Source organism: Eschrichtius robustus, chromosome 7 (assembly GCF_028021215.1).
Source record: "Eschrichtius robustus isolate mEscRob2 chromosome 7, mEscRob2.pri, whole genome shotgun sequence".
Taxonomy (NCBI): domain Eukaryota; kingdom Metazoa; phylum Chordata; class Mammalia; order Artiodactyla; family Eschrichtiidae; genus Eschrichtius; species Eschrichtius robustus.
The window spans coordinates 77,085,390-77,112,714 of record NC_090830.1 but is presented as its reverse complement, the minus strand read 5'-3'; the positions used below and the strand labels follow the sequence as shown (position 1 = coordinate 77,112,714).

General features: G+C 55.6%; 1 protein-coding gene across 1 annotated transcript; it reads left to right on the top strand.

Moving 5' to 3' along the window:
- On the top strand, window positions 1-26,186 carry SPOCK2 (SPARC (osteonectin), cwcv and kazal like domains proteoglycan 2). Its single transcript, XM_068547766.1, has 12 exons — window positions 1-163; window positions 306-801; window positions 13,119-13,127; window positions 13,505-13,550; window positions 13,809-13,923; window positions 15,427-15,541; window positions 17,172-17,286; window positions 17,706-17,825; window positions 18,323-18,541; window positions 20,338-20,400; window positions 21,887-22,024; window positions 22,120-26,186. The coding sequence occupies exons 2-12, from the start codon at window positions 613-615 to the stop codon at window positions 22,260-22,262; spliced, it is 1,272 nt and encodes a 423-aa protein (XP_068403867.1). The 5' UTR covers window positions 1-163; window positions 306-612; the 3' UTR covers window positions 22,263-26,186.
- The last annotated feature ends 1,139 nt before the right edge of the window (window positions 26,187-27,325 follow it).

The window sequence follows — 27,325 nt, the reverse complement described above, 5'->3', positions numbered from 1 at the left end:
AGAGTGTCTGTGGCCAAATTCCCTTTTAGACACCTGAGCCTGGCTATGTAACCAGAGAGTTTCGTCTTTTCCTCACTCCCATCTTCCCTGAGGAGACCCGGCACCCTTCTTGCTCTCCAGCCTTGGAGAGACAGCAGGGACATTTCCAGATCTGGATTCCAAGGTCTGCAACTTCCTAAGTGCTGGGCTGGGCTGGGCTGGGCTCTGCGGCGGCGGCGGCTGGCTGGCGTTTGGCGCTCTGATCTAGCGCTTCCCTTTGAAATCTACCCCCTCCTTTTTTTTTTTTTTTTTTTTTTTTAAACCAGGTATGATGATGTCAAACGTGATGCTGATGCTACAGTTACAGACACGGCCCCTGCTGGCGCAGCCTCTCTGATTCTCTCTTCCTCTCCACGTCCGGCGCTGGGCTTTTTTCAGACAAGTGCATCTCCTAACCAGGTCACATTTCAGCTGCGACCCACTATCCGTCTGTCACCGGAGTCAGACCGCAGGAGGAGGGCTGAGGAAGACGACGGCGTTTGCTCCCCCAACTGCGGGGTGGGAAGAAGGACATTAAAATACTGCAGAAGTCAAGACCCCCACTCCCCCACCCCAGGTCGAATTCAGACCACGATGCACGCTCCGGGCTGCGGGCGGCTGGCGCTGCCGCTGCTGCTCGTCACAGTAGCTGCCCTGGCCGAAGGCGACGCCAGAAGGCTCCAGGAGGGCGAGACCCCCGGCAATTTCATGGAGGACGAGCAATGGCTGTCGTCCATCTCGCAGTACAGCGGCAAGATCAAGCACTGGAACCGCTTCCGAGACGTGAGTCTGCGGGGCCGAGAGGGCCGAGGGCTGGGGATGGGGGTTTGGGGAGGGAGCTTTGGAGCAGAGACCCTGGGGCCGGGAGTGGCGGCTGCACGTCGCAGCCACAGGCTCCCGCAGCCCAGCCGGTTAATTGCACCAAGAGTAAACAACGAGCACCCACCGGGCTCCTGAGACCCCTCCTCATGTACTCCCCAGTCCGGGAGCTGGCGGGCTTGGGACCCCCAGTCCCACACCCGCCCAGCGCGAGGAGTTGCTCTGGGGGCGTGCGTAAGCGACGAGGTCTCCCCTTCAGGCTGGGAGCGGAGAGGGGTGCGGGTTGCAGTGGGGCGGGGGGAAGGGGGCGGAGGGGAGTAGGGAGGGAGGGGCGGGGACCCTGGCTTTGCCTGGGCCTCCGACCTGCTCCTCTCTTTTTTTTGGTGAGCCATCCCCAGGTGTCCCCCAGCTGGGTGGATGCTGCAGGTTCCACATACGGGCCACTGCAGAAGGGGCTGGTCTGGGTGGGGCCGGCGGGGACGGTAGCATCGTCTTGCGCTTGCCTTCTATTCTCATCTTGGGCTTTGGGGAAGGGAGAGACAGAAGGGGACAGGGCCCTTGGTTGGCGCTTTGAGTTGGGGTCGGGGGGCGCTCTTAGCAATCCTCCTAAGGCGAGATGGTGAAAGGCGTGTCCGTGATGGGGGGGCTGGTGAAGGCAGTGAAAATACCGGAGGCCACCTCTGGGTGGCCCCCAGAGCCAGGTCTGGGGTCCCCATGCTGAGGGACGCGAGCACTTATGGAGGCTGGTTTTCCAGGACCAACCTTTCATGGGGGAGCGCGGCCCAGAAGTTGGGGAGCTCCAACCTGGAGGGAAGACTCCCTAGCCCAGTGGACTTGAAAAGCAGAGGGGAGAGCCCAGTAGCTGGGTATGGGAGCCCTTCGGGGACGCCCGATGGAACCCAGGCTTAACCTTGTGCCGGACTTTGCGGGGTAGGGGGTGGGGAGGCGGCTGCGGAGGAGCGGGCGTCGCTGCAGCACTTTGTTTACGGGCACCTGTAGATCAGAGGGGAAACTGAAGCCTGCCGTGTTCGCAGAAGGGGAAGTAGGAGTGAGGAGGGGAGGGCAGAGGGCGTGGCTGGGACCCAGAGAAGGGTCGGGGCGGGGGTGTGAGGTGCAGGATGGGCCCGGATGCTCCGGAGGAGAGGAACGATGGTACCCCGCGATCTGGTGCTTTCCAACACCCTGTCCCCAGAAAATCTCTCCTACGACCCCAATTCTTGCTCCTCATTCCCCAGATTCTCTCATCAGACCCACCTAGTATAACACAGGCCACACCGTGACCTTTCTCATCTTAAATTGTGTGCATCCAGAAGTTCCTTAGCAATGTGTTTAAAACACACATGCTTCATATGATATCCAGCCAAATGATGGAAACTGGCAGAAATATGCATCTTTTTGTTACCCTGAAACAAGTGACTGTTTATCTCCAAAGTCAAACGGGTAGGTTGTAATTCATTAGGACTCGCATGCTGCCTGGTCCTCCGGGCTGAGTGGCCTGGGCCCGAGTGGGCGGTTTGCCCCACCCCACGCCTGGTCCGGTGACAGGAGCCTGGAGCTCCAGCAAGACCTTTTCCACGTCCCCTGCAGGCCCAGCACAGATTAGCTGCAGTCTCCTGCCGCTGCCTGGGAAGCAGCCCGGCCACAGCAGCGAGAGGGTGGCAGCAGGCTGGCCCATCCTGAATCCATGTGTCACTTGTCCAGGCCTCCTTCTGACTCGTTGGCAGTTTGATCTTCCAAAATGGGCCTAGTGAAGGTCAGAGGGAAAAGAAATGCTTAATCAGAACAGTACAGGTTTAAAAATAAAAGGTTCCTACCCACCTCCCTTCCTCCACTGACTTCCAATAGCCAACTCTGTGGGTGAGGATAGATGACTGACTGCATGACCCCCTGGCACAGGGCTGCCCACCTGTCTCCCTGTACTGATGCCAATCACTTCCCCCTTCCTCCCATGCTCATCAGAAGAAAGCCACCAGAATGAAATTCTGCAGGACCTGCCCCCATAGGATTCATGGAAAACTTCAAAGCATGTGTTGGTTTGCGTGGCCTCAGGCATTTATAGGGTAGATTTCCTCTAAAACCCCATTTAAGGTAGCCCTGGCTATAGGAGAACGGGGTCAGGGAGAGAAGGAAGACAAGGAAGGCTGGGCAGGAGGACCTGGCTATAGGGATCCTTTGGCAGCTCCTGCAGAAATGCAGGAGGCTGCTAGCTCAGAGCCACTGCATTGCATAACTCTAGGGGTGCCATAGTGTGAATGGTGCCCCCTGGAGTTGTGCAGTGCACAGACCGTGCACAGGGGCTCTGCCAGGACTGCATACAGTTCTCATTCCTCCCCTGTCAGCAGAGGCCCCACTTCCCACCCTAAGGACTGAAGGCCCTCTAGTTGGACACAGTAACATCAGCTTTATGTACATTTCATCAGGCAAGCTTTCTTGAAAATATGCTCCTTCGCTTCTCAAAAGAGAGGTAGGAGTTTCTTTTGAACCTCTGAGGCATTGCCAGATGGAGTCAGAACCTTGTTGATAATCAGTCACAAAATGGTGCAGGGCCCCCACTCTGCCTCAGTGGAAGGGAGGCAAGCAAGCAGGGGGAGTGGAATATTCTTGGGGAATAGGATCAAGGAGTCGATAGTGTGGGTGAGGGAAATGTCTCCATTTAATGGTTGGACTGAATTGAGGGGGGAGATTGAGGGAATCATGTCTAAGTGGTCAGGAGAACGAAGAAGAGAAGGAAAGCGTGGGCCTTTGCTCCAGTGTGGAATTGGTCTGAGCTGGTTAGTGGGGAGTTCAGCTTAGCATTCTTCCTCTGAGCGCTAGGATTATTAGGGGGGTCGGGTGTTGTGAAGGATTTACTGGCAGAGTAATCCTCCCCTCCAGTGGGCGCGGGGCTCTCACATGTGTCAGGATAGATCTCTGCCCTGCTGCCGGGAGGAGGGAATTTTAAGTCAGAGGAGATGGGGATCTAGCTGTGCCCTGCTCTGTGCAGGCCTGGGCTTTTCGGAGCCCTACTCCCTAGTGCTACTATCTCCGAATTCACTCCCTGCAGAAGTGGGTGGATTTTACCGCAGTCTTTGGAACAGAGCATCCAGAGCCTGGTAGATAGAGATGGACACTTGAGAGGAGACAGGCCCATTACGCAGCATTCTTCCTGCATTCTTCCTGGCAGCTTCCAAGAGCTGGCTGGACAGCACTGACCGTTCTTTTTCTTCTTGGCTCTTCTCTGCTTTGTACTCCACTTCCATTACATTTTAATGATATTTATGAGTGTCCAGCACAGTGCTGGGCACCCGGGAGGCACGCAGTTAGCACGTGTTGAATCACTGGTTGCAGGGAGTGCTTACATCTGCCAGTCCCTGCAGTCAGCGCTTCATCCCTGTGGCCTCTTGTGCCCTCCAACAACCTGTGAGATAGTTACCGTTACCTTATAGTCCACCCTACATAGGACACAGAGGCACAGAGAAGCTGAGTGACTTATCCACGGTCAAATAGCTAGTAAGCAGCAGAGCTGGGATTTGAACCCAGGTCCTCTAACTCAACTTTGCTTTCTAGAGAACTCTAAGCCTAACCCTTAGTGGAGATGGAAAAGAAGAGTCTACCCTGGCTTGTGCCCTATGGGCTCAAGGATGCCTGGGCAGGAGCAGCACCTCCTGGGAAGGGGGGGGCCAAGGCTCTCAGTGTCTTTGGCAGCCTGCCACCAGCCTGGCCTAGCGACCCTCCAGAGCAGCTCTCTACCCAGGAGAGGCATGAGGCCTGGGTTCCGGTTCTGACTCTGCCACTGCCTGGCGACATTATGCCAGGTACGTCACATAACCTCTCTGAACTTCAGTTTCAGTCTAGGAGACCGAAACGGACACGTAAACATGAAGACATCTTGTCAGAGGGCTGGGGGGGCATCCATTTCAGGCAATATAGAAAGAAACTCCAACCCCATAGAAAAACCACCAGATGGATCAGTGTTTCTGGGGCTAGCCCACACCATGCCTCATGAGAATGACACCGATGTATGTTTACTAATTCACTCATTCACTGCAGATCTGAGCACCTCCTCTAGGCCTGTGTTCACCATGAACCTGGGGTCTGGCCCAGGGAAACATCGCCTGCTGGCTACTTAGGATTCTCATGTTTTTATGAACACCAAGTAGGCCAGTAGCAAGTTTCAGCCACAAAGGGGCTCCCTTGTTACCACCCCTCCCCTCTCCCCATCCCATACTACTGAACCAGTGCAAGTGTGGGAATGAGCTGCACAGGTGTTCATGGATAAGTGTGGGTGTGTGAGAAGAACCCCAAACTGGGTCAGGATGGATTCCATCATTGGGATTTGGGGATGGGAGGCTGGGTCCTGCCCTGGCCTCCTCCTCCTCCACCTCCACTTTGGTTTCAAATCCTGTCCCACACTGGAGGGGCTGGCATCGCCCAGAGCAGTGTAGTGCAGTGAGAGACTCTTGAACACCCAGCGGGGCTCCAGGCCTTGGGAAGAGAGGGAGAGAAGAGCACTCTTTGCCTAGAGAGGCCATCTCAGTCTCCTCTCAACTTCCAGGCAGTCTGCAGAGGATGGCCAGCCAACACCACCCCCTCCATTCTCCAGAAGGTCAGAGGGCTGTCTGGAGGAGTGGAAGAGCTCTATCCTACCCTGAGCCCCAAAGGCCCTGGGAGGGTACTCAGCTTGTCTTCCTCCCTGGGGGAACCACTTCCAGTTTCTGGCCCTTGATTTTTCCCTTGGTTTAATGGGCAGCCCTTGTCATTCTGTGACTCCGGAAGATGGCGCTAGAGCCCGTCCACGGCCCTCCACCTGCACACATCCCCCACCCCCCCTAACGCCCCACCACCCCCTTGCCACAAGCTGAGCATCAGGACTTTGGGTTTAGGAAAAGGATTTTCTTTTTGCTCCTGAGGAGGTATCTGTGGCCAGGTCAGGGTTGAGTATGTATTAACCAGAGACCAAGAAACCTGAGAAATGAGGCCTAATGGCATCCTGGGGCAAACACCAGGCTGAGGATGGCCATACCGCCACTGTGTAGGTTCCCTTGTAAGTGTAATGTGGGTCTTCTTAGGGCTATAGACAGGGAAAATGTGTCTAACCTTGGCGGGCAGACCCAGGCCCAGCTGCAAGCTGTAGGGTGATGTGATTCCTGAAATGTCGCAGCCTCTGACCCCCTGAGGGCTCAGCCAGTGTTCAGTTGTATGTGTAGCCCCTCCTTGGGGTTGCTGCAGCATTCATTGGTCATAAACACATTTGGCACATGTTGGTGCTGCTTTGCATCATCACTTACGCTGTGGGCTTGTATCTCAAGAGTCCTTCTGCTGGTGTTTATCACATTCCTCCCAAGGCAGGTCCCTGAGGGGGGGGTCTGGGGATAGACTGCTTTGTGACCTTACCACCCCGTCCTCAGAGCATTGCATGGGGTTTTTGTGCACACAGTAGGTGCTCAGTATGAGTATATGCACCGTGGAATAGGAGAGCCAGGAAGGGTCTCAACTAACCTGTCCTCGGCCCCTCCCTCTTTTCCCCAGGTAGCAGCACTGTGGATTCAGGTGGTAGAGGGCAAAGGGAGAGCTGGGGCTCTGGGCTGAGCCATGCTGACTATTGGGGGTGATCTCTTCCTCTTTCTGGACCCTGAAGGGTTGGGATAGTCACAGCTAGAACCCCGGCACCCTGACTCCAATGACTCATTTGTAGGATAAGGGAGTAAATGCTGCCGTGAAGGAACATTATCCCGCAGGCCTCCCTGTTCTCCCCTGTGTCTGTGGGCCTGGACCTGGCTGCAGCCAGCCTTCCCCTTTCTCCTGGGAAGGAGGGGGCTCAAAATTTCCCCCCACCTCAATGGGCCCACCGAGCAGGTGACCCACCCATCAGACCTGTGGGTGAGTGAGCACAGGGCTTCCTCACGTGGAGACCAGGTTCCCTGAGGCAGGGCATCCTGCCCCTGTGGCTCTCTTCCCTGACATCTGAGAAGAGGTCAAGGCTGCACACAGCAGGAAGGACAAGCCAGGCCGGGCCAGTGTCTTACTCCTGCTTGGACGCAAGCTGCTGGCTCCTTCCCTGATCCCTTGCTCCCTTGCACAGGTTAGAGGACGTGGAAGAGTCTGAACTTGTTCAGGCTCCTTTTCCCCTCTTCTCAAAGTTCTCAGTTTAGGAGAGTGGGGGAGCAGAACTGCGGCGCCTCAGCAGCATTAAGCACTGAGCGCTGAGCCTCCACGTTTTACAGATAAAGGAACCGAGCACACCCAAGCCCATGTGCTCTTTCACAACCCCATGTCTGTGTTTTCTCAGCTCCAGTGTCTGGCCCTCCTCAGAGATCCCTGGGATTTAAATCCTGCCCCCAACTCATGTTCCAGAAAGGAAACAGAGGTCCTGAGGCAGCTCAGAACAGAACTCCAGGCCCACACTCCCCTATACCTCTCTCTTGTTATCTGCCCTCTATGGACCCCTGGGGCCACTGCCTGAACCAGAAACCCAAGGACTGGGGCCGAGATGCCCCTAGAGCAGTGGAGAGCTCAGGCCCCGCGGAATGTGGGGATGGGGGGTCAGCGCGGGCATACCTGAGGCCAGGTGGAGCTCCTGGCACGCGGGCAATGATAAGCACATTTTTGTCCTCCAAGGAAATTCCTCCGAGCAGAGAGGAGGTGGGAGGCGGGGAGTCTGCCAGATGCCTGACTCCGTCTGTTTGTCCAGGCCCAACAGCCTCTGCCGCTCCCTCCGAGAGAGGGGCAAATATTTAATGACTGCCCCCCTCCCAGCCTCCTCCATGTGGAGGGTGCCGCCTCCTCAAGATGCCTTCCGCCTGGGCCTGTGACAGGGGTGTCAGGCCTCAGCTGAGAAGGAGCCAGGCGGGCCCCACTTCACCCCTGCTTGTTCCTTTCTGGGTCCCTCCCTCTGTGCTCCCCGGCTCTTTGCAGGGAGAGGTAGGAGGGGCCCCCAACTACAACTTCCCCACTCCTGGGCCTTCTCAGTGGACTGGGTTCCATCAGAGGTTCCCTCGCCTGAGGAATGAGGCCAAAATAAGGCCAGCTACGGGGCCTTTCAGAGGCTGAGAGAGGCCTGGCTCACTTCCGTTTTCAGAGGTTCTCGATCTATTAAAAAGTGAAGAAATGCCATAATAGGGTTACAGAAGTTGTGGTTTCTTTGAAGTCTCATGATGCGCATCTTTCGGTCCTGTCGGTGTGCCTCTGGCTGTAGCGCCTCAATTGGAGATGTCAGAAGTCTGCGTTTGAGGCTCCTTGTGACTGTGAGACCCAGAAATGCCTCTCGTCCACCTTGTCCCCCAGACTCCCACCGTATGTGCCGAAGAACCCAGCTCCAGTGCTCCTGTTTCGTGAGTTTTGCAAGTATAGAGCTTCACAGTTTACAGAGTGCTCTCACAGCCGTTATCGCACTGGGTCCCTCCGCAGCTCAGGGAGGAAGGCAAGGGAGTCACCCTTACTTTATAGGCGAGGGAAGGGGCTCCAGCGAGGGCAAGGCTCTCTAGGCCACAGTCTTGTTGGCAGTCAGAGGCCAGGCCAGGCCAGTACCCAGTGCCCTGATTCCACGCCACGCCAGGGCAAGGGTGGGGGGTGTCTGTCTCTCCATCACACTGTGCTGCAAAGAGGCACGTGGAGATTTGCCCAGGTGGTTTTTAGCCCTGGGGCGCTGCTCTTCTTTTGCTTGATTCTCTGCTGTGTCCCATCCTCCCCACCAGATGGAGAGGCTGGGGGAGATTGGGTTAATTCAAGCTGTGAAGTGAGCGGGTGATTTGGGTGCTAATTAAAATGACAGGAAGTAAACAGCACTTGGAAACACCCAGCATGTGCCCCCTAAGCCCCACTAGGCTTGCGCACTCACTGCCGTTTCTCCCCCAGCTTGGCACAGTGGGCCCTGTCTCCATGGCAACCGGGCTGAGCTGCTGAGATCAAAGCAGGAGATGGGTTAGCTCCAAACCAGCCAAACCAGGGGCGTGTGAAGAGGGTTCTGGAAATGCCTGGAGAAGGGGGGCCCCCAGGTGTCTTCCCCCACCACTGCCAGTCTCTCTACTCTGCTACAAGACTCCCTGCCTAGGGGTTGGAGCAGAGCTGGTGTGGTGGGAGAAACCACCCATGGGCTGGGATTGGGCCTCCTGGGTCCAGTCCTGGCCTGGGACTTTCTTTATCTGTGAAAATTTATGGAGCAATACAGAGTCCTGGTTATAGGGGCACAGATTCTGGAATCCCAGTTCTGGGGGTACCAATACTCTCCTGCTGTGCTCTTGATGTGTGATCCTGTATAAGTCACTTAACCTCTCCAAACCTCAATTTTATCGCCTGAGAAATAGGATGATAATAGTGATTTTCTCTTAAATTCTCATGAAGAGTAAAATGAGCCAATGAGTGCAAAGCACGTAGCGCAATGCCTGTCACACAGTAATTGCTCAGAAGACGTTAGCTATTATTAGGGTATTTTTACTATTGCTAGGTGCTGGGCATAGAAAGGTGAACTTTACATGGTCTCTGCCTTCAAGGAACTGGCCACCTAAATAGGGCAGAAGCAGTGGCGTTGCTTGGTGTAACCAGAGCAGTAATAAACTTCTACTAGGTGCAGTCCACCTGAAGGAAAACTAAATACGGGGCGAGGTTAGGGAAGATGAAGTGTGAAAGCCAGGTTTTGAAAGATAAATAGAAGTTCAGGGGCTGGATGCAAACATACATTCCAGAGGGGAAAGAAGGCTGTGCCGAGGCCTGGCCAGAGTGAAACATCCACTGGAAGGACATGGGGACAGGAAGAGACTCAGAGAAGATGGACTTTCTTCTGTAGGTGACAGGGAACCCTGGGAGGGTTTTTAAATATAATATTTATTGTGGTTTTTTTCCCCCTTCATTACAAAACTAATACATGTTCATTGTAGAAATTTTAGAAACTTGGAAAAAGGCAGAAAGATGCCCAAATTCTCTATTCCTCTCCCCCAGAGGAAACCACTGTTAACATTTTGATATGAATCCTTTTTACCTAATCATCTTTAAACATTTTTTTTCAAAATGAGAGCAAGCTGTATATTTAGCGAAGGGTTTTAAGGCGGGAGAAACATGATCAGAATTATCTTCTAGACAGATTCCTGTGGCTGCAGCGGTGTGGAAGGTGGGCGGGGTCAGGGAGAGCCCAGAGGAGATGCTGCAGTAAGTGAGGCCGGGGTTGCTAGGGTGGGACCAGTGGGCATGGTGAGGGGAAGGCAGGCTGGAGAGAGAGCAGGAGGTGGAGTGGACAGGACTTGCTCCTCTCACTGAGACCCCTTGGGGGCAACTCTCCTCACACCCCACTGCTCTCTTGCTCTCCCAGTGGTGGCTGCTCTCTTCTCTATTAGCAGGGGCCCCTCATGTGGCCTCTCCCTGACCATTTCCTGTCCCTCCACCATTTTTTCCACCTGAAGTCTCTGGTCTCTTCTGCTATAACAGCTTTTATTTGTTGAGTATTTTGTGGACACCAGGCACCCTTCAGATACCATCTCCTTTAATCTCTGAGTGGTCCAGGCGATAGGTGCTGAGCTCCTACAGGCCAAGGTGCTTACCCAAGGTACGCTGGTAAGGGAGCGTGGGCTTCTGTGTGACTCCAGGGCCCTCTCTCCTCCTCATCCCCCTCTTTGGCTGGCTGCTCCCATTCTCCTGGAAGTGAGGGTCCTGGGATCCAGAACCACTTAGGCCTCCCCCAACCTCATCCACCACAGCGGAGACAAGGAGCTTAGCTAGAACCCAGGGCAACCCTTGTATACAAAAGGGGCTCAATCCCTGTATCCTGAATCAGGGGGAGTCTTAGCCTCACTTGGGTTGGGGTAGGTGGAGATGGCTCCCCACCAGGGCTCTCACAAAGCAGCTGGATGGTGAAATAGCCCTTTCTTAGAACTCTCTCTTCCCCCAGCCCACTCCCCCCTGGATTTCTAATCAGAAATTCTTGGTATTGACCTTTGAGAACCTTCTTTGTTCTGAGTCCCAAAGGCTTCTGCTCACAGCCTGGTTGGAGGTTAAGGCATCAGGTTAGGTCCAGAGTGAGGGAGGGAATGAGCAGGCATCGAGGCCCTCGGCTAACACCCCTCCCTGCTCCAGTTTAGGTGTGGGTCGGTTCTGGGGCACACAGACCTTGTTGGTGTGCACACAACCTCATGCCCACTCCCCTTCCAGAGGATGATGGAGCAGATGGGAAGACCCCAACTCCATGAAGGCCAGTCCCTACTTTTGCCCCAACTTGTAACCCTGGCCTCAACTACTTGGCCATGCTCAGCCTCATTTCCCATCTGTGGTGAGTGGACACCAGGGGAGGGACCCCTCCACCCTGATGAGTTCCTGGAGAAGAAGGGCTGGGTCTGGGCTAGCCTCCTTTGGCCCTGGCATAAAGGGAAATTATGCCGCAGTTCCCAGTCGGCTGCCTGGCGGTCTTCTTAGAAGCTTGCCCAGGGGCTCAAGAGGGTTCCAGCCACGTCCTGTGGAATTGGGTGGGTGCCTGAGCCAGGAGCCTGGGCTGGTCTGTCAGCGTCCAGGGGGCCGCCCAGGCCAGGTTCTCCAGAAGCCCCTCCTGTGGCTTTCCTCCTGCTGCTCCTGGGTCCAAGGACTGCAGGACACTTGGCTGCTTGGACACATATGTGGGTTGTTACTTAGTTTCTAGATAAAAATCAACTGGCACTGGGTGAACTGTCTTGAAGTGTCCTTTCCTACAAACACCCAGCACACACTGTTGCTTCAGGTGTGTGCATGGGTACAGATGCTCACAGACGAGGACATGCATGCCTACACACACAGGTGCTTTGGGACACATGCCCATGAGTGTGCACGTGTGAAGACCCAAATGAATGCACACACATGTGCGTGTGCAGAAGCACACACTCAGGTTTGCACCTGACCCCAGCGTGCTCTACCTGGGTCTGATGCCAACCGCTTGATCGGCATGGCCCCTCTCTGGCCTTTGCCCAGGAGGCTGTGTTGATAAGGGCTCTTGCCCCTGCCTGTTCCTGATGCTTGTCAACTTCCAGGGGACACATCAGAGGCCTCAGAGCCCTTGGGCTTTCAAGGCCCTGTGGGTGCCCTCTGGTGCAGGACCCCCATGCCCTCTTCCCCAGGCCTGACAGGAGTCTGGTCCCTTCCCACCCCTACCCCACAGTGTGGCCTCTGCCCTCATCCTTGCATAGTTTTGATCCTTGGGTGGGACTCAGGACGAGGAGGCAGCTGCACGTGGCTTCCCCTGCCCCCTGTCCTCCAGCACCCGGAGCCCCATGCAGAGGAGGCCGGCAGCTGGCTCCTTGGCACTGCCAGCCTCCAGTCCTGAGAAGCCCTCTCCTGCCTGCCTGGCAGAGCTGCTACCGGGAGCACCTTGGGAGCTGTTCACTGGTTTTCAGCTGCTGCCTCCACTCCACAGGGGAAAGTGGGGAAACCAGAAGGAGCTGGGGTTTTATGCCAGTGAGCTAGGCTGGGTGGGAGCTGCTCTGCCTCTGGCCACTGTGGGGTCCACAGGCCCAGGGGAGGGACTTGTGGCCAGAGGAGGGTGAGGAGAGAGCTCCCGTGTGCCCCGGGTGCCCGACAGTGTGCAGTATCCAGAGGAGAGGTCTGTGCTGGGCGTTGGGTGACCTGGGTTCTGAGACGGTGGGACCTGGGTCAGGTCATTTCTCTGGACTTACCGGCCTCTCCTGCACATAGAAGGGGCTGGGACAGATGACCTCAGAGGGCCTTTTCAGGATCTTCTGAGTCTGAGGATTTGCAGCTGGACGATGGTAACTGAGGAAGCTGTTGGGAGGGGCCATGGTCCCCCTTTCTCTCAGTGCACCATCTGAGTTCTGCACGCAAGTCAGACCTTGACTGAAAAACAGGTGTCAGGGGAGGGAACTGCCTAGGGAGGGAGGGACCCTGGTAGAAGGAGAGAGGGTGTTTCTGGAACAGCCAGGGCATAGGCATGAGAATCACTTCCCAGGCAGTATGGGCCCCTCAGACATCTGTCCTGATGGTGGGGTCAGGGCTGGTTCCTTTGGGACCAGCTTCAGGGCCTGAAGTAGAGGGATGGGGCCTCACGCTTAAAGCCATGGGCCTCACCTCTACTGCTCCTAAGGCCAGCCCTCAGCGGGCCCAGGCCTTAAGCTCTCTTTTGTAAAGACATAGAAGTACTATTCTCCAGTTGGAGGCCATAGAGGTCAGAGGACGGTAGCAATCAAAGACCATTGCCCAGCATCCACAGTCACGTGATGAGGCCTGGGGAGCCCTGACCACATGGTCTGAGGGTAGGCCTCACCCTAAAATCCTCATCTCTCCCTCTCTCCTCCTGCTCCGGTTCCCGTGGCCTGCTGCTGCGTCCCGATCCCCAGGAGGTGGAGGTGAGTACTGCCTGGGGCTCCACTGCATATGTATCTGCAGCTACACACCCCACTCTCTTCTCTTCTCCCTTGCACACTTACCCCAATTTCTCCTCCCCTGCGTCATCCAGTGTGGGATGGGGGGTGTGGAATAAGGAACTTAGGGGAGAGGCTGGAAGAGATTCTGGACATGGGTTTAGGGGGATAGAGGTCTGGGGGAGGCAGCTGTCAGGGCCTGGGTGGACAGGGGTCATCTGGGAAACCACGAGGATGGTGGCAGTTGGCATGCGGAAGCAGTGGCCCAGCCTTCTCCTCTGTTGGCCTTGGAGTTGAACTTCGGCTCTAGGATGTAAATCTTAGCCCTTCCCTTCTCCCTCACCCCCTCTGTCCTTCCCTAGGACGACTACATCAAGAGCTGGGAGGACAATCAGCAAGGAGATGAAGGTAACATGCCCCTCCCACGTTGGGGAAGGTGACTGACACCCGTGAGGACTTGAGACCAGAGGGCAAGTCCTGATCATGGCTTTGGACACTCCCTGGGGAGCCAGACCAAATGGGGATGGAACTTCCAAGCCGAGGAGCTCTGGTTATCAAGGGCTGATAGAGAGAGGGGCTTCCCAGCTCAGAAGTGGGGCTGGGGGCTCCTGGGCTCTCTAACAGTGAGTCCCAGGTGACCTGTGTCCTAACTCTGTGTACCTGCAGCCCTGGATACCACCAAGGACCCCTGCCAGAAGGTGAAGTGCAGCCGTCACAAAGTGTGCATTGCCCAGGGCTACCAGCGGGCAATGTGCATCAGCCGCAAGAAGCTGGAGCACAGGTGAGGGCCTTGGGGAGGTGGGAGGCCTGGAGGGGGTTTGCTTAAAGAACAAGGGGTTAACTAATACATAGGAGAGGATCAGTTATCTTTTGCTTCGGAACAAACTACTCCAAAGCTTAGTGGCTTAAAACAACAAATGTGTGTTATCTCACACAGTTTCTGAGGGTCAGGAATCAGATGTGGTTCTATTGGATGGTTCTGGCTTAGGGACTGTCAGGAGGTTACAGTCAAGATGCTGGCTGAGGCTGCATCATCTGAAGGCAGCACTCAGGCTGGAGGATCCACTTCCAAGCTCACTCACTTGGCTGTTGGCCCTAGTCAAGGGGACCTCTCCATAGGGATGCTTGAGTGTCCTCACAGCATGGCAGCTGGCTTCCTGTAAGGCAAGTCATTCAAGGGAGAGAGAGCAAGGAGGAAGCCACATTTATGACCTAGTCTTAGAAGTCACACATTGTTACTTCTGCCACCTCTATTTGTTAGGAGCGAGTCTTAAGTACTGCCACACTCTAGGGGAGGGGAATTAGGTTCCATGTTTTGAAGGGAGGAGTGTCAAAGAATCTCTGGACATATTTCAAAACCACCACACTGTATGAGATCAGACACCAAACTGTGGGACCCAGGGAAAAGCACATTTCCTCTCTGGGCCTCGGTGTCCATATCCGTAAGACAAATGGGTTGGCCCAGATAGTTTGAGGTTCCTTCCAGCTCTGACATGGAACAACTTCATGAAATATTTAAGGTTGTAGCTTCTGAGGCTTGCAGAGGAGGGAAGGAGTGAGGGGCATTTGAGGCCTTAGCTCCAGCCCAAGGAGAAGACCCTGCCTGACTCCAAGACCCCCTGGAGAAGGCTCCATTTCCCTCCCCTTTCTCCTTAATCATAGAATCAGAGACCAGAGACTTGGAGTTGCAATCTTAGATGCCTGTAGGGGCCTGGCAGGTAATGTAAATGCATGAAGAGAGCTTGGTGACAGACCACTCTGGTGAGCCCAGGCCTTGTGGAAATGCAAGACCAGGACTCCCATATCTTCCATTTTAACTAGGCCAGAAATCCAGGTTTTTTTATGTGAACTCTTCCATTTTGCAAATGTTCATGAATAACCCAATTAAAGACAAAAACCCTTGGTAGTCAAACAAAATGATCCTACATTCCAGATGTGACCCATGGGCCATCAGTTTGCAACCTTTGATTTGGTCTTACCCCTTACGCAAGTGTGAGTCCCTTTTACATCTTACACTTGGACCTGGAGTTGCAACCTGAGGGACCTGCTGGAAAGGGGAAGCTGGGGGTCTGTACCCTGCCCTGTTGGTTCCACCTTTATGAGCTAGAAGAGGGTCTGGCTGGGGGTGATGGGAGGGTGGGCAGGGGCAGGGAGGCAGCTGCATCTACTGTAGATCACCAAGAGCAACTTCTTTTTGGAAACAGTCTCCTGAACCCTCCCTTGCCCTGTCCGTCTCTCATTTTTGCTTCCATCCCTGTGCCCTCCCATTCCGCTGCTCCTGTAGGATCAAGCAGCCTGCCCTGAAACTCCATGGAAACAAAGACACCATGTGTAAGCCCTGTCACATGGCCCACCTCGCCTCCGTCTGCGGCTCTGATGGCCACACTTACAGCTCAGTGGTGAGGAGCCCTGGCCCCAGGTGGGGTGGGGGTGGGGTGCACTGGAGTCCGCAGGGAGCAGAGAGGACAGCTCAGCTGGGCCTTCTGTGGGGCTCCCAGTGCTGCTGTGGGGCCGGATGCACTTGTCGGCGCATTCAGTGTGGCCGACCACAGCAGGGGCACCAAGCCCGGGAGTCTGAGCCAGGCCCTGCCCCTGACCTGGGCAGGTGCAGGTGGGGGCTGGGGCCTGGAGGAAGCCGGTAACTGCAAGTCAGAGTAAGTGAGGGAAGGGCCTCATGAAAGTATGGAGGGCAATGGAAGGAAGGAGCTCCGTCGTCCAGGTGCTGGGGGTTGAAATCTTCCCATGGGTGGATATCCACGTGGACAGGATGGTTCACCAGCAAGCACCAGGCATTCTGGGGCAGGAGGAAGTAACCTCCGTGAGATGACAGTGTGGGAGGGAATGGTGGTTGGGTGAATGAATTCCAGCTTGATGGGATTTTTGTGAGGGTTAAATGAGACAGGATTTGTGACAGCATTTTATAAACTTTAAAGTACCATAGAAATGCGGGTGCTAATTGTGAATGCTTCTGCTGGCTGTGAGGAGTTGCTTGGTGTTTGGAGGGCATGAACTGTTAGCTGGAGTTGGGTTCTGGGGCTTAGGAACCCTTTTGGGGTGAGATGCAGATTTAAGAGTCACCCGTTGTGGGTGATGATTGAAGTTGGGGAGGGGATGAGGTCACCCGGGGAGAATAAGGCAGAGAGAGAGAATAAGCAAAGGGGCAGAAGCTGCATGGAGGAGGGGTACAGAGGACGTAGGCGGAGCTGGTAGAGAGAGGAGAGCGCTGAGTCACACCACCTGAGGGCAAAGCGGGGTTTGGGCAGGAGGCTGTGGTCTGAGGGTCCCAGTGCTGCCCTGTGGGGAGGTGGAGGTCATCGGGAGGTCTGGCTTCCAGCCCAGCCCCGTGGCCTTGGCTGAGTCACTGGGCTTCTCTGAGCTTCCGTGTTCTCTGCTGAGCACGAGAAACACAATTCCTCCCTCACAGAGCTGTCGGGGGCCAGGTGAGATCACGTTGTAAAATGCTACGAGGACCCGCTTCTCATGAGCGGTCATCCCATGGGGAGAAACCAGACACGACCAGGGGAAAACACTTGAAGGGCGAGGAATGGATGAACCCCTCTCGAAACTGTAAAGGCCAGGGAATTAGCAGGTGTTCAATAGCCAGTAGCTGTTTGTTATCAAGAGAGCCCATGGAGGTGACTGTGGGAAGGCCATGAGGGAGGGGCCCACAGCCGGTTACCTAGGGGCCAAGGGACTGTGGGGAGGAAGAGGAGAGGCCAAGAGGGCAAGGAGGGGTGGGTGAGTGGGGGTGAGGGGGTGGGGGTTTCCTGGGAAGGACAAATGTGCAGAGAGGCAGGCTGGTGCGGAGTGGGGCTCCTGGGAGCGTTTGATTCCCCCCCTTCCTGGGCCTGCTGCCCCTGACCACTGTACACCTGTGGCCTCCAGGGGGATTAGGAGGGCCGCTCCAGGCTGTCCGTGGGTCTGTCCCTCCCATCTCCAAGGGGGAAGGTAGATGTGGCTGCCGTGGTTGGCTGGAGGGTGCCCCTAGCAGTGCCCCCGTCACCCAGCCCGACCTTTCTTTTCGTGCAGTGTAAGCTGGAGCAGCAGGCATGCCTGAGCAGCAAGCAGCTGACGGTGAGATGCGACGGCCCCTGCCCCTGCCCCACAGAGCAGGCCGCCACCTCCTCCACAGATGGCAAACCAGGTAATGAGTGCTGGGCCACAGCCAGGCTAGGGCTGGGGGCGGCTCACTGCCAGGGCCCCGGGGCGCCTCCTTCAGGGCTCTGGGATGGCAAGAGAGGTTTGCAGTGGGCAGGGAGAAGTAGCAAAGACAGGGACAGGCCTGAGGGACCTGTGGGTCTGGAGGTCTGCTTTACACGGAGCAGGAGGGCTCCGGCCTCATCACAGGGAGACTGCGCTGTGTGTTTTTAGTGCTACGGAGTGAGGCGGAGGAGGAAGGTGGGAGAGGAGGAGAGAGAGCCTCTGATTTCCAACTCCCCTTCCCTCTGGCATCCCACTGCCCAGCCGCCAGGCCTGTAGGGCAGCACCCCTAGCTGAGACCATGCTTGCTGCTTCACCCCACCTTCACCCTCCACCCCCTTCTCCCTGTTCTGCCGACTGCAGAGACCTGCACGGGCCAGGACCTGGCTGACTTGGGGGATCGGCTGCGGGACTGGTTCCAGCTCCTTCATGAGAACTCCAAGCAGAACGGCTCAGCCGGCAGTGGGGCCCGCCCGGCCAGGGGTACAGGAACTGGTGGCTCTGCAGGGGAGGAGGTGGGAGATGGGGAGACGGGGGCACGCTGGGCCACCTGGCTGCACTGGGGAGCACCCACTTTTGCGCCCTCCTGCCAGACCCTGAGCCCCTAAAAGAACCTAAACCTCAGAACAAGGGGAGGGAGGCTTGATCAGACAGGAGGGATTTGGGATGGCTAACAGGAAGAACTTCTTAAAATGGGTGGGAGGAAGCTAAACCCTGAAATGGGTAGCCAAGGGAAGGTAAGGAATTATTTTCCCTGAAGGGCTTTCAAAACAGGGTTTTGACTGGTTTGGGTGCAGTCCTATGCAGAGGCAGAGGGATGGACCTTCAGCCATTCTTGAATTTCTCAACGCCATGGTTGGATTCTGAGCTGTCCTGACCCTGAACAGAGGGCTGGGGCTGACAGAGAGGTGGAGGGATGGATGGACAGATGGATGGAGCGATTTACCTTGAGCAGGTCTGAACCATGGCCTTCTCCCCAGGGCTGGACAAGAGCCTGGGGGCCAGCTGCAAGGACTCCATCGGCTGGATGTTCTCCAAGCTGGACACCAGTGCCGACCTCTTCCTGGACCAGACAGAGCTGGCTGCCGTCAACCTGGACAAGTACGAGGTCTGCATCCGCCCCTTCTTCAACTCCTGCGACACCTACAAGGATGGCCGTGTTTCTACCGCCGAGTGGTGCTTCTGCTTCTGGAGGGAGAGTGAGTGTGGCCCCTCCCCGGGCCCCCGGCCCTGCTGTGCAGGCTCTGCGCCTTGCTCCAGGCTGTCTTTGGGAGTCGGGGTGGCTCGCTCTTGGCTACCTCCCCATGCCCAGAACTTTTCCTGCTCCCCTACTTCCTGCACTCTCTCAGCACCTCATCTCTTGGAGCCCAGGGAAGCCAGCACTTGAACTCCCTTCCTTGGCAGCCTCCAAGGTGGATTTTGTGGGTCCTGAAGCTTATGCACTTTCGGAGGCCTGCTTTAAGGAAGAGTATTAAAAACTACAAATGTAAAATTTCTAGGGCCTCTTGGAGGGCTTGGAAGGGGCTGAGGGTTCCAGAAGCTGAAGCTAAGCTGGCTTCTCAGTGATTCCACCTTTAGGCCCATCTCACAGTACTTGCCCCAAATATGTGATTATGCGTGTGATCATTAGCCTTAGAGATATAACGTCATTTGTCAGCTTTGTATCTCCTGAGCCAGAGCAGGACATGTGCTTAGAGATCATCTAGGCCAAGTGATAACCATCATCGATGGTTAAACTGAGGTTCCGAGGGGTCAGCTGACCAGCCAGAGGTGGGGTAGCCCGTGCTCTGCCTCTGGTGTTTGGCCTGGTCCCCACTGTGGTCGTGTGATGGGAATATACAGCAGCTGTGGCCCGAGGCTGGGGCTTCCTCTAGGGTTCCGCCATAAGCTGGTTTGGGACACTGGGCAGGCAACTGAATCTTTCCGAGTTCAGTTTCTTCGTCCGAATGGGGAGATAACAATACCTCGGAGACTGTTGTGAAGATGAAGTGAGAAAATCTGGGTGCAGAGCACCATGTAAATCACAAATCCCTCTGCCAGTGTGGGGTATTTTTTTTTTTTAAATTAATTTTATTTTATTTATGGCTGTGTTGGGTCTTCGTTTCTGTGCGAGGGCTTTCTCTAGTTGTGGCAAGCGGGGGCCACTCTTCATCGCGGTGCGCGGGCCTCTCACTATCGCGGCCTCTCTTGTTGCGGAGCACAGGCTCCAGACGCGCAGGCTCAGCAGTTGTGGCTCACGGGCCTAGTTGCTCCACGGCATGTGGGATCTTCCCAGACCAGGGCTCGAACCCGCGTCCCCTGCATTGGCAGGCAGACTGTCAACCACTGCGCCACCAGGGAAGCCCCAGTGTGGGGTATTTTGACCAGTTTTACTGCCCGTAACTGCCCAGCCTTCCTGCGCTCTCTGCACAGCTCCAGCACTTTTACTTCCCAGGCCTTTGGAGCTCGTGCTGTCCATTCTGTGCAGTAGCCTTCTTGGGCAGGAGGCTGGGAGCTGATCTCATTTTACAGCCAGCCACGCCCCCGCTGGGAAGGGCTAGGGGACTTCTCAAGGTCACAGACAAGTTAGATTTGGCTGCCAGTTATTTTCAGCCTTCCATCTAATGTTCCCTCCAGTCTTATGTTGCCCCCGGGCCCTCTCACCCTGGGGAATCTGTGCATTCACCTCCTCTTCTGAATCCTGTTTACTCATCCCATGAGTCGCCAATACCCTCAGAGAGCCCTGGGCTTCTTGAGGGGCCTCAGCGCATCCCACAGCCATGGAACAGCCTCTCCCAGTTGGAGCCTGGGTGTTCTTATCTGGCAGAGCCCCTGTGCCAGTTTTGGAGTCCTTAGATGGATCAGTGCATCCCACTGTGGGGCAGCCCTGTGTCAGAGCCTGGGTATTTTCATCTTGCAGAGCCCTCTGACTGGGTTTCTAAGCCTTGAGGGGGCTCAGTGAGTCCCATCAGCACCGTGGGACAGCCCCCATCAGAGGCTGATTCTCTCCCTGCAGAGCCCCCCTGCCTGGCAGAGCTGGAGCGTATCCAGATCCAGGAGGCTGCCAAGAAGAAACCAGGTGAGGGGGCTGGGCTGGGCTCAGAGGAGGAGTCGGGTGCCCCGGGGTCCCTCTGAGGCCCAGAGGCTCTAGCCCCTGGGTATCATGGAAGACGCTGAGTTCAGAGGAGGCCCTGGCTTAGGAAGACAGGAGAGGGAAACCCCCTCCTGTCTTTATCCTCGAGGTGGGGAAAGGTCTCCCAACCAGCCCCTCAGTAAGTGTGTTTTAAGCACTAATTTTGTGTCCATTCCTGCCGGGGCTGGAGGTAGGGATACAGAAGGTTCCTAGAACCCTCTGTTCAATTTACTTCAGCCAGGGTGTGTGCAAAGCTCGAGGGAGGCCCCGCCATAGCAGATGCTCGTGTTCTCAGCAAACATTTGAGTGCCAGCCCTGGAGAGACAACAGCAAACGCAGCCTAGGTCAGAACTGATGGGCAAGACAGTAGTGGTCCCTGGCCTCACAAAGCACACAGGCTACTTGGGGAAACACAACCCACAAGGTGACACACCAGAAAGACAGAGCGACCGGTTGTGGCTCCTGTATGTATGGTGCTGAGGGAGAGCTCAGTGGACAGAAGTCAGCCTGGGGTCAGCGAAGGCCTCTCTGGGGAGCTGGTGTTCAAGAGGAGACCTGAGGGATGAGAACAAGGTAGCCAGGAGCAGAGCTGAGGGCAGGAAAACGTTCTTGGGACACAGAAAGGACCCGTGTGGCTGAGCATGGTGGTTGAGGGGACAGAGGTCCGAGGGGCAGATCCCATGGGGCCTTATAGCTCCTGGTGCAGCTTGGCCTTTAACTGGGCAGTGAGACCAACTCATATGAAACCAAACACTGGAACCTCCCTGCAAAGCCGTATTGACTGAGAACCCAGTGGCCTTTGGGGGCAGGCACTAGTACCACTTCTGCCAGGAAGCCAGGATCTTCCTCCTGGAAGCAATCCTCTCTGGTCTGCATTCCCCGAGCATGTGTGCTGGGCCTTAGGGCACATGTCCTGGGGTGCCTGGTGTTAACATTTCTATGTATCTCACCCCTACTAAGTGGGCAGAGTCTATCACCGGGTCCCCGGAGTGGGGATGTCAGCCGATGTCTGTTAAGTGAACAGAGGAGCAGCCTGAGGGCAGGTCAGAATCAGAGGGCTGGGAGGAGAGGCTGGCGTTGCCGGCAGGAGACAGCCAGGCAGAGGGGCAGCTGTAGGATCGAGGGCGTCTGGCACAACGAGGTCAGACTGGTCACCCTGCAGGACTTGGGAACTGTGGAGGCAGATGGGAGCCATTGCAGGGGCTGAGCAGGTGGTTTAGAAAGGCAGGTTTTCTTGTTCCTGGCCAGTCAAGCTGGAATAAATGCTGGCGTCCAACCCTGGACGTCTGAGCTTGTTGGGTGGTCAGTTCCTGGGCTGGCGGGGATCTGGTGGGGTCTGGGCCCCTGTGAGCCCAAGGTCCCAGGGCCGCCTCTGGGAAGAGCCCTCACCCCGAGGCCCCTGCTCTGACCCTGCGGGGCGTGCCCCATTCAGGAGTCTTCATCCCGAGCTGTGACGAGGATGGCTACTACCGGAAGATGCAGTGCGACCAGAGCGGCGGCGACTGCTGGTGTGTGGACCAGCTGGGCCTGGAGCTGACTGGCACCCGCATGCACGGGAGCCCTGACTGCGGTAAGGGCCGGACGGCAGCCGGAGGCCCAGCTCGGTGTGGCAAGGTTTCCTGCTAGCAGGATGCTAACGTGCCCCTTGGCTTGTTCCCCTCACAGACGACATCGTGGGCTTCTCAGGGGACTTTGGGAGCGGTGTCGGCTGGGAGGACGAGGAGGAGAAGGAGACAGAGGAAGCAGGCGAGGAGGCGGAGGAGGAGGGCGAGGCGGGCGAGGCGGATGACGGAGGCTACATCTGGTAGATGGCCCGCGGGGAGCTGGGGCAGGCCAGGGTGCTGACGGCCGGGGAGACAGGCCAGCAGAGACCTGGACAGAAGCAGGCAGATTGCGAACAGATCCAGAAAATACAGTCTGAAGCTACCCTGGCTCCAACGGGGAGGACCAGAAGTGTGAGTGTGCATGGCACGTGTGTGGCATGTATGGCCGGGATGTGTGAATGTGTGTGTGTGTGTGTGTGTGTGTGTGTGTGGCATGCACTGAAAAACGTGTCCTTGGTCCACACTGCTACTGGCAGAGTGAGTCACCCAAAGGCCCCTTCGGCCTCCTTGTAGTTGTTTTCTTCCCATTTTAGTTTTAAAATACACACATACACACACTGCAAGGTCAAAACTGATTAAATGAGATACCCCCTTGCCAGTCCCCCAACCCCATCCAGGCCCACCCTGACACCCTGGGATTCCTTGTCCTGATTTGCTACCCTCACCTCAATCAGTCCTCCCTCCTCCTGCCCCTGCCCTTCTCTCTTTCCCTTCTGGAGTCAAGCCCTGGCCTGTGGGATGAGGCCTAGGGACCATCCCTGGGGGCAGAGGGGAGGGAGGGCAGGGAGCTGTCTGCTGGCCAGTTTGGCTGTGACGCATCCACCAGACTCAGATGAGAGGGGCTGGGACACCCGCCTCAGTGAGCGCTTTCCCTTTGCTGGACTCTCCTCCTAACCCAAGCCAGTGTGACCAGAGGTAGCAGAGAAAGAGCTGGGGGCAGAAGCTGAGAGGTGAGGGAGGAAAAGGCCTTGGCAAGCTGCTGGGGAGGGGAGGGGTGGACCATGTGAGGAAGAGAAGGGGCCAGCTTGACAGGGAGAGTATGCCTTTGCAGATCCAGGTAGAGCTCTTAGGAGTGGAGACGGGGCACCCCTGAATGCCAGGCCCTGGGACAGCTCAGGCCCCTTTCTGTGGCTCTCAGGTGGGGGCCTGGTCTGGGCTGTTCTGTAGGGGCAGTGGGTGGTGGTTATGCAGGTGAGCTCCCCCTAGCCCTGAGGGAGGACCACACCTTCCCCTGTCTCCATTGCTGGGGTCCCCCACTCCAGGAACCTGAGGATCAGGCCGCAGGTGAAGAGCCTGCGTCTTGCCCAGGGGTGAGTGTATGCACCCACGTCCTCCCTGACCCCTTAATAAATGCTCCCCTCCCATCCAGACCAACAGAAAGCATTGTCCCTGAGACCCTGTGAAGGAGGAGCAGTGGAAAGCTGCAAACTTCTGCCCTCAGAGACCAGGATGTTTCCCCATCTCTCCTTCTCAAGAGAGAGGCACCCCTGGGCCATTTCCAGCCCCACTCCTCTCAGCCCCCGGGCTTGCCCTCCATCCCCTCTGAGGGTCCCCTAGGGCTGCTCTAGTGGAGGGCCTTTCAAGCTCTGAGGTGTTCAGGGTTGTGAAAAGTCAGAGGGGACAGGTCCAGGGCAACCAGAATCTGAGGCCGTGCCTCACTGTTCCCCCAAATCTCCTTACCGTGTGGGAGCCAGCATGGATGAGAAAGTGCCCCATGTTTTTTTTTTTCCTTACTCTATCCCGTTCTCTCCCTATTGAAGCAAATTTTTTAACACCTTTGGTGAAGAATTTCTTGCCTGGATTTGGGCCTCTGATGCCCTTTGGTGTGTGGTGAGTGCAGTGTGTGTGTGTGTGTGTGTGTGTGTGTGTGTGTTTGTGCACGCGCGCGCGAGCCTAGGGACCACCCCTGGGGGCCTGGCATATGAGGAGGAGCGCCCTGTGTGCTGGGTGGTGGCAGGGTGTGGGGTTCACGTGGTAAGGTTCCCTGGGCAAGCCTCCCAGCCTGGCTCCCCGGATTCTTTCCTTCCACCCCGGAATCCACATCTTACAAGCCCTCCCTAGGGGGAAATAACGAAACTCCAGTTAGCGCCGTGAACCGCTTCTCATTCCACAGCACAGTTCTGAGTGTTAAGGTGTCACGCTGTTCCCGGTCCCCCTCGCCTGTCTCGCCCTCTCCCCTTCCTGTCCGTGCAGTCCTTCCCCTGGTCCCCGCTCAGTTCAGGGAAACTCCGGTTCACGTCAGCCCTCTGCCGTCTGAGCACAGCTCCTCTCAGAGCTACTTGAAACTTCTTGCTCTCGCTAGGACTGGAGTCTGTCTGTCTCTCCCCTCTGCCCTGGCTCAGACTTCTGGAACCGTCTCCTGGGCGTGGCTGTTGAGGATGCTGGGGTGTTCTGGGGTGGAGAGGGGGCAGAGAGGGAGGGGTGCCCCTCTCCTCTTACTGTTGCCCTCCCCTCCTGAGGGCGCATGCCCTCTCTGGGTCTTCTGGTTGTGCACGTTTTTATGACCTTGTAAATATGTTGTAGAGAGAAAGCAAAAGGCGCTGAACTAGACCCTGGTGGGACTCAGAGGTCCAGCATTGCCCTGTCTCTGAAACCCCTACACTGCTTTTCACCCCACTCTCTGGGACCGAGACACCCGCCCCCTGCAAAGTTAGCCCAAGCAGCTTGTGCCCAGTGGGCTGAAGACCTCCAAGTCACTTCTTGTCAGACAAGGTGCAGGTTTCCTTGTGAGCAAGGTTGCAGGGTGGTCCTTCCTCAGCTCCTTGGATGTGTGCCCTTGACCAAGCTGTCTGCCACCTGGCCCCTCCCTTGTCCCTCTTCTCGGTGTCCTCCCTCTGTCCTGTCCCCACTCCCCTGGCTTAGGCAGGCAGCGGGATTCGGGCTGTGTTGGAAAGAGCTCAACCAAATTTTCAGAGAAGTTTCTTGCCTGGCCCTGGAGCTGCCCTTGGCCACCCCTGGCCTCCTTACCCACTGGCGCTGGGAGAGACGGGCATGTCTCAGATGGGGCAGATTGGAGTTGGAGCGAACAAATGTGCCTTGAGAGACCACTCAGAGAGGGTTCAGGGCGATGGGGAAGGAGGTGTGGGAGCTCAGGAAGGAGGAGGAGGGAGGTGAAGCTGATGAGAGTGTGAGGGGGTGTGACTGCCCCCCGTTGTCCCCCTGGGGCTGTGACCACATGTGGCCAGTGGTCACACTTCTGTCCTCACGCCAGCCTGCCTGGTTTTAGTGGGCAGGCCACCCGCTCACCTCTCATGAGCTCCATCTGCTTTCAGCTTCACCTGCGTGGGTGGGGGTCCATTGGGATCAACATGGGAACCCTCCATTTCACCAAAGCCTCCCCTGCAGCCCTTGGGGAGAATGAATGGCTAATCAACCAACCCCCGGCATCATCGTGAGGCTGTGGGCTGGCAGGGGTCAAAGGGAAGAGACAGCGGGGGTGCCAAAGGAGACTGGAGACATCCGAGGAAGTCCCAAGCAGAGCAAATTGCTTTATAGCCTGAAGCCTACTTAAACTGTGTTATGTGCAATAACTGAGCTTAGAGTTAAGAATTGTGTTCAAGTGCTTGGATTTCCGTCTATATATTTAAGTGCTGAAATCGTATCTCTCAGTAATTTTAGATGTTTTAAAAAAAAAAATCGAAAAACAAAGTGTTAGACTGTGTCTGTGCATTGATGGGCACTCAAGCGTCCCGTGGGTCACCCCACCCTCTTCCTCTCCCCTGTGCCCCGCCTCCCCTCACATTCACCCCTGCCCCCCGCCTCCACTTGGGGACCCCGCCTCGTGTTGTCTTTATCTGCCTATTAACTCAGCCTAAGGAAACAAGTACACTCCACACATGCATAAAGGAAATCAAATGTTATTTTTAAGAAAACGGAAAATAAAAACTTTATAAACACCACCTACTGGCACTACTCTGATTATTCTCCCCCTTGGTGTCATTTTTCACAAAACAAGGTCCCAGGGTTCAGGCTTGTGGTCAGCACGCTTCCCTTATTCACCTTCATATGTTAGACCTCCGAGAGGGTGGGGCTGCGAGGAGGGGCCTGATTTACTGAGGGGAGGACCAGAAGCAACTTAGAAACATTTTTGGTATTATTGCAAATGTATATGCAATGTATATTTGTAGATAGGCCAATAAATACATCTGTATCACAAAACAGAGATCAAACTCTGTGTCCTGCTTTTTTTATTCAGCCTATTATGAACCTTTCTCTATGTCATTAAAATTATTTGAAGACATGACTTAAAAAAAAATTTATTGAAATATAGTTGATTTACAATGTTGTGTTAGTTTCAGGTGTACAGCAAAGTAATTCAGTTATATATATAGATTCTCTTCCATTATAGGTTATTACAAGATATTGAGTATTGTTGCCTGTGCTATACAGTAGGTCCTTGTTACTTATCTATTTTATATATAGTATTGTATATATTTTAATCCCAAACTCCTAATTTATCCCTCTCCCCCACCCCGACATAACTTTAATAGTTGCAGAGTATTCCACAATATGGATGTACTCTAATGAATTTAACCATTTCCCTATTTTTGGATATTTCTATTGTTTCCAATTTCTTGATACTCTCAACTCTAGCCCTAGAATTTGCTAACCGTGACCTTGGTCAAGTCGTCTGCAGATGAGGAGAAGAAGTCATCTCACAAGGATCACGTAGAAGTGCTTTCTCAACATTGAAAACCCTGCATAAATGTCTAGTTATGCCTCCCATGCCAGCCCAGAGCCAGGGCAGACTCTGCCCCTCTGGCTAGAATGGATACTAAGGAAGGGTAGCTACCTCCTGGGTGGTGGGAGGCTGTGCGGGCTGGTTTTCTGCCCTTTGATGTTTCTCACTGTCACCTGCAAGGTCAGACTTGGAGGCTCAGGAGTCTTCCTGGAAGGAAGTGTGAGGATGGATGTGACTCGCCCAGGAGCTTCTCCCAGCACGCAGGATGCAGGAGAAAGTAGGTTGGAGATGCAGATGGAGATCCGTAGAAACTGGTGCACTCTCTGGGCTTGTGGGAACCTGTGATTTTGGAAATAGAGGAGCCATAGGGGAGGTGTGGGGTCCTTGAGGTTGGATTGGTCAGTGGAAGCATCTTATGCCAGCCCATGAGGTAGGCACTATTATTAATGCCCATTTTGCAGATGAGGAAACTGAGTCTCAGGTTTGGTAACTTGACCAAGGATATGCAGCTAGTGTGGGGCAAAGCCTGAATTCTGTTTCCTAATTACCATCCCACACAAAGCAGGCTGCCATCAGTGCCCAGTGA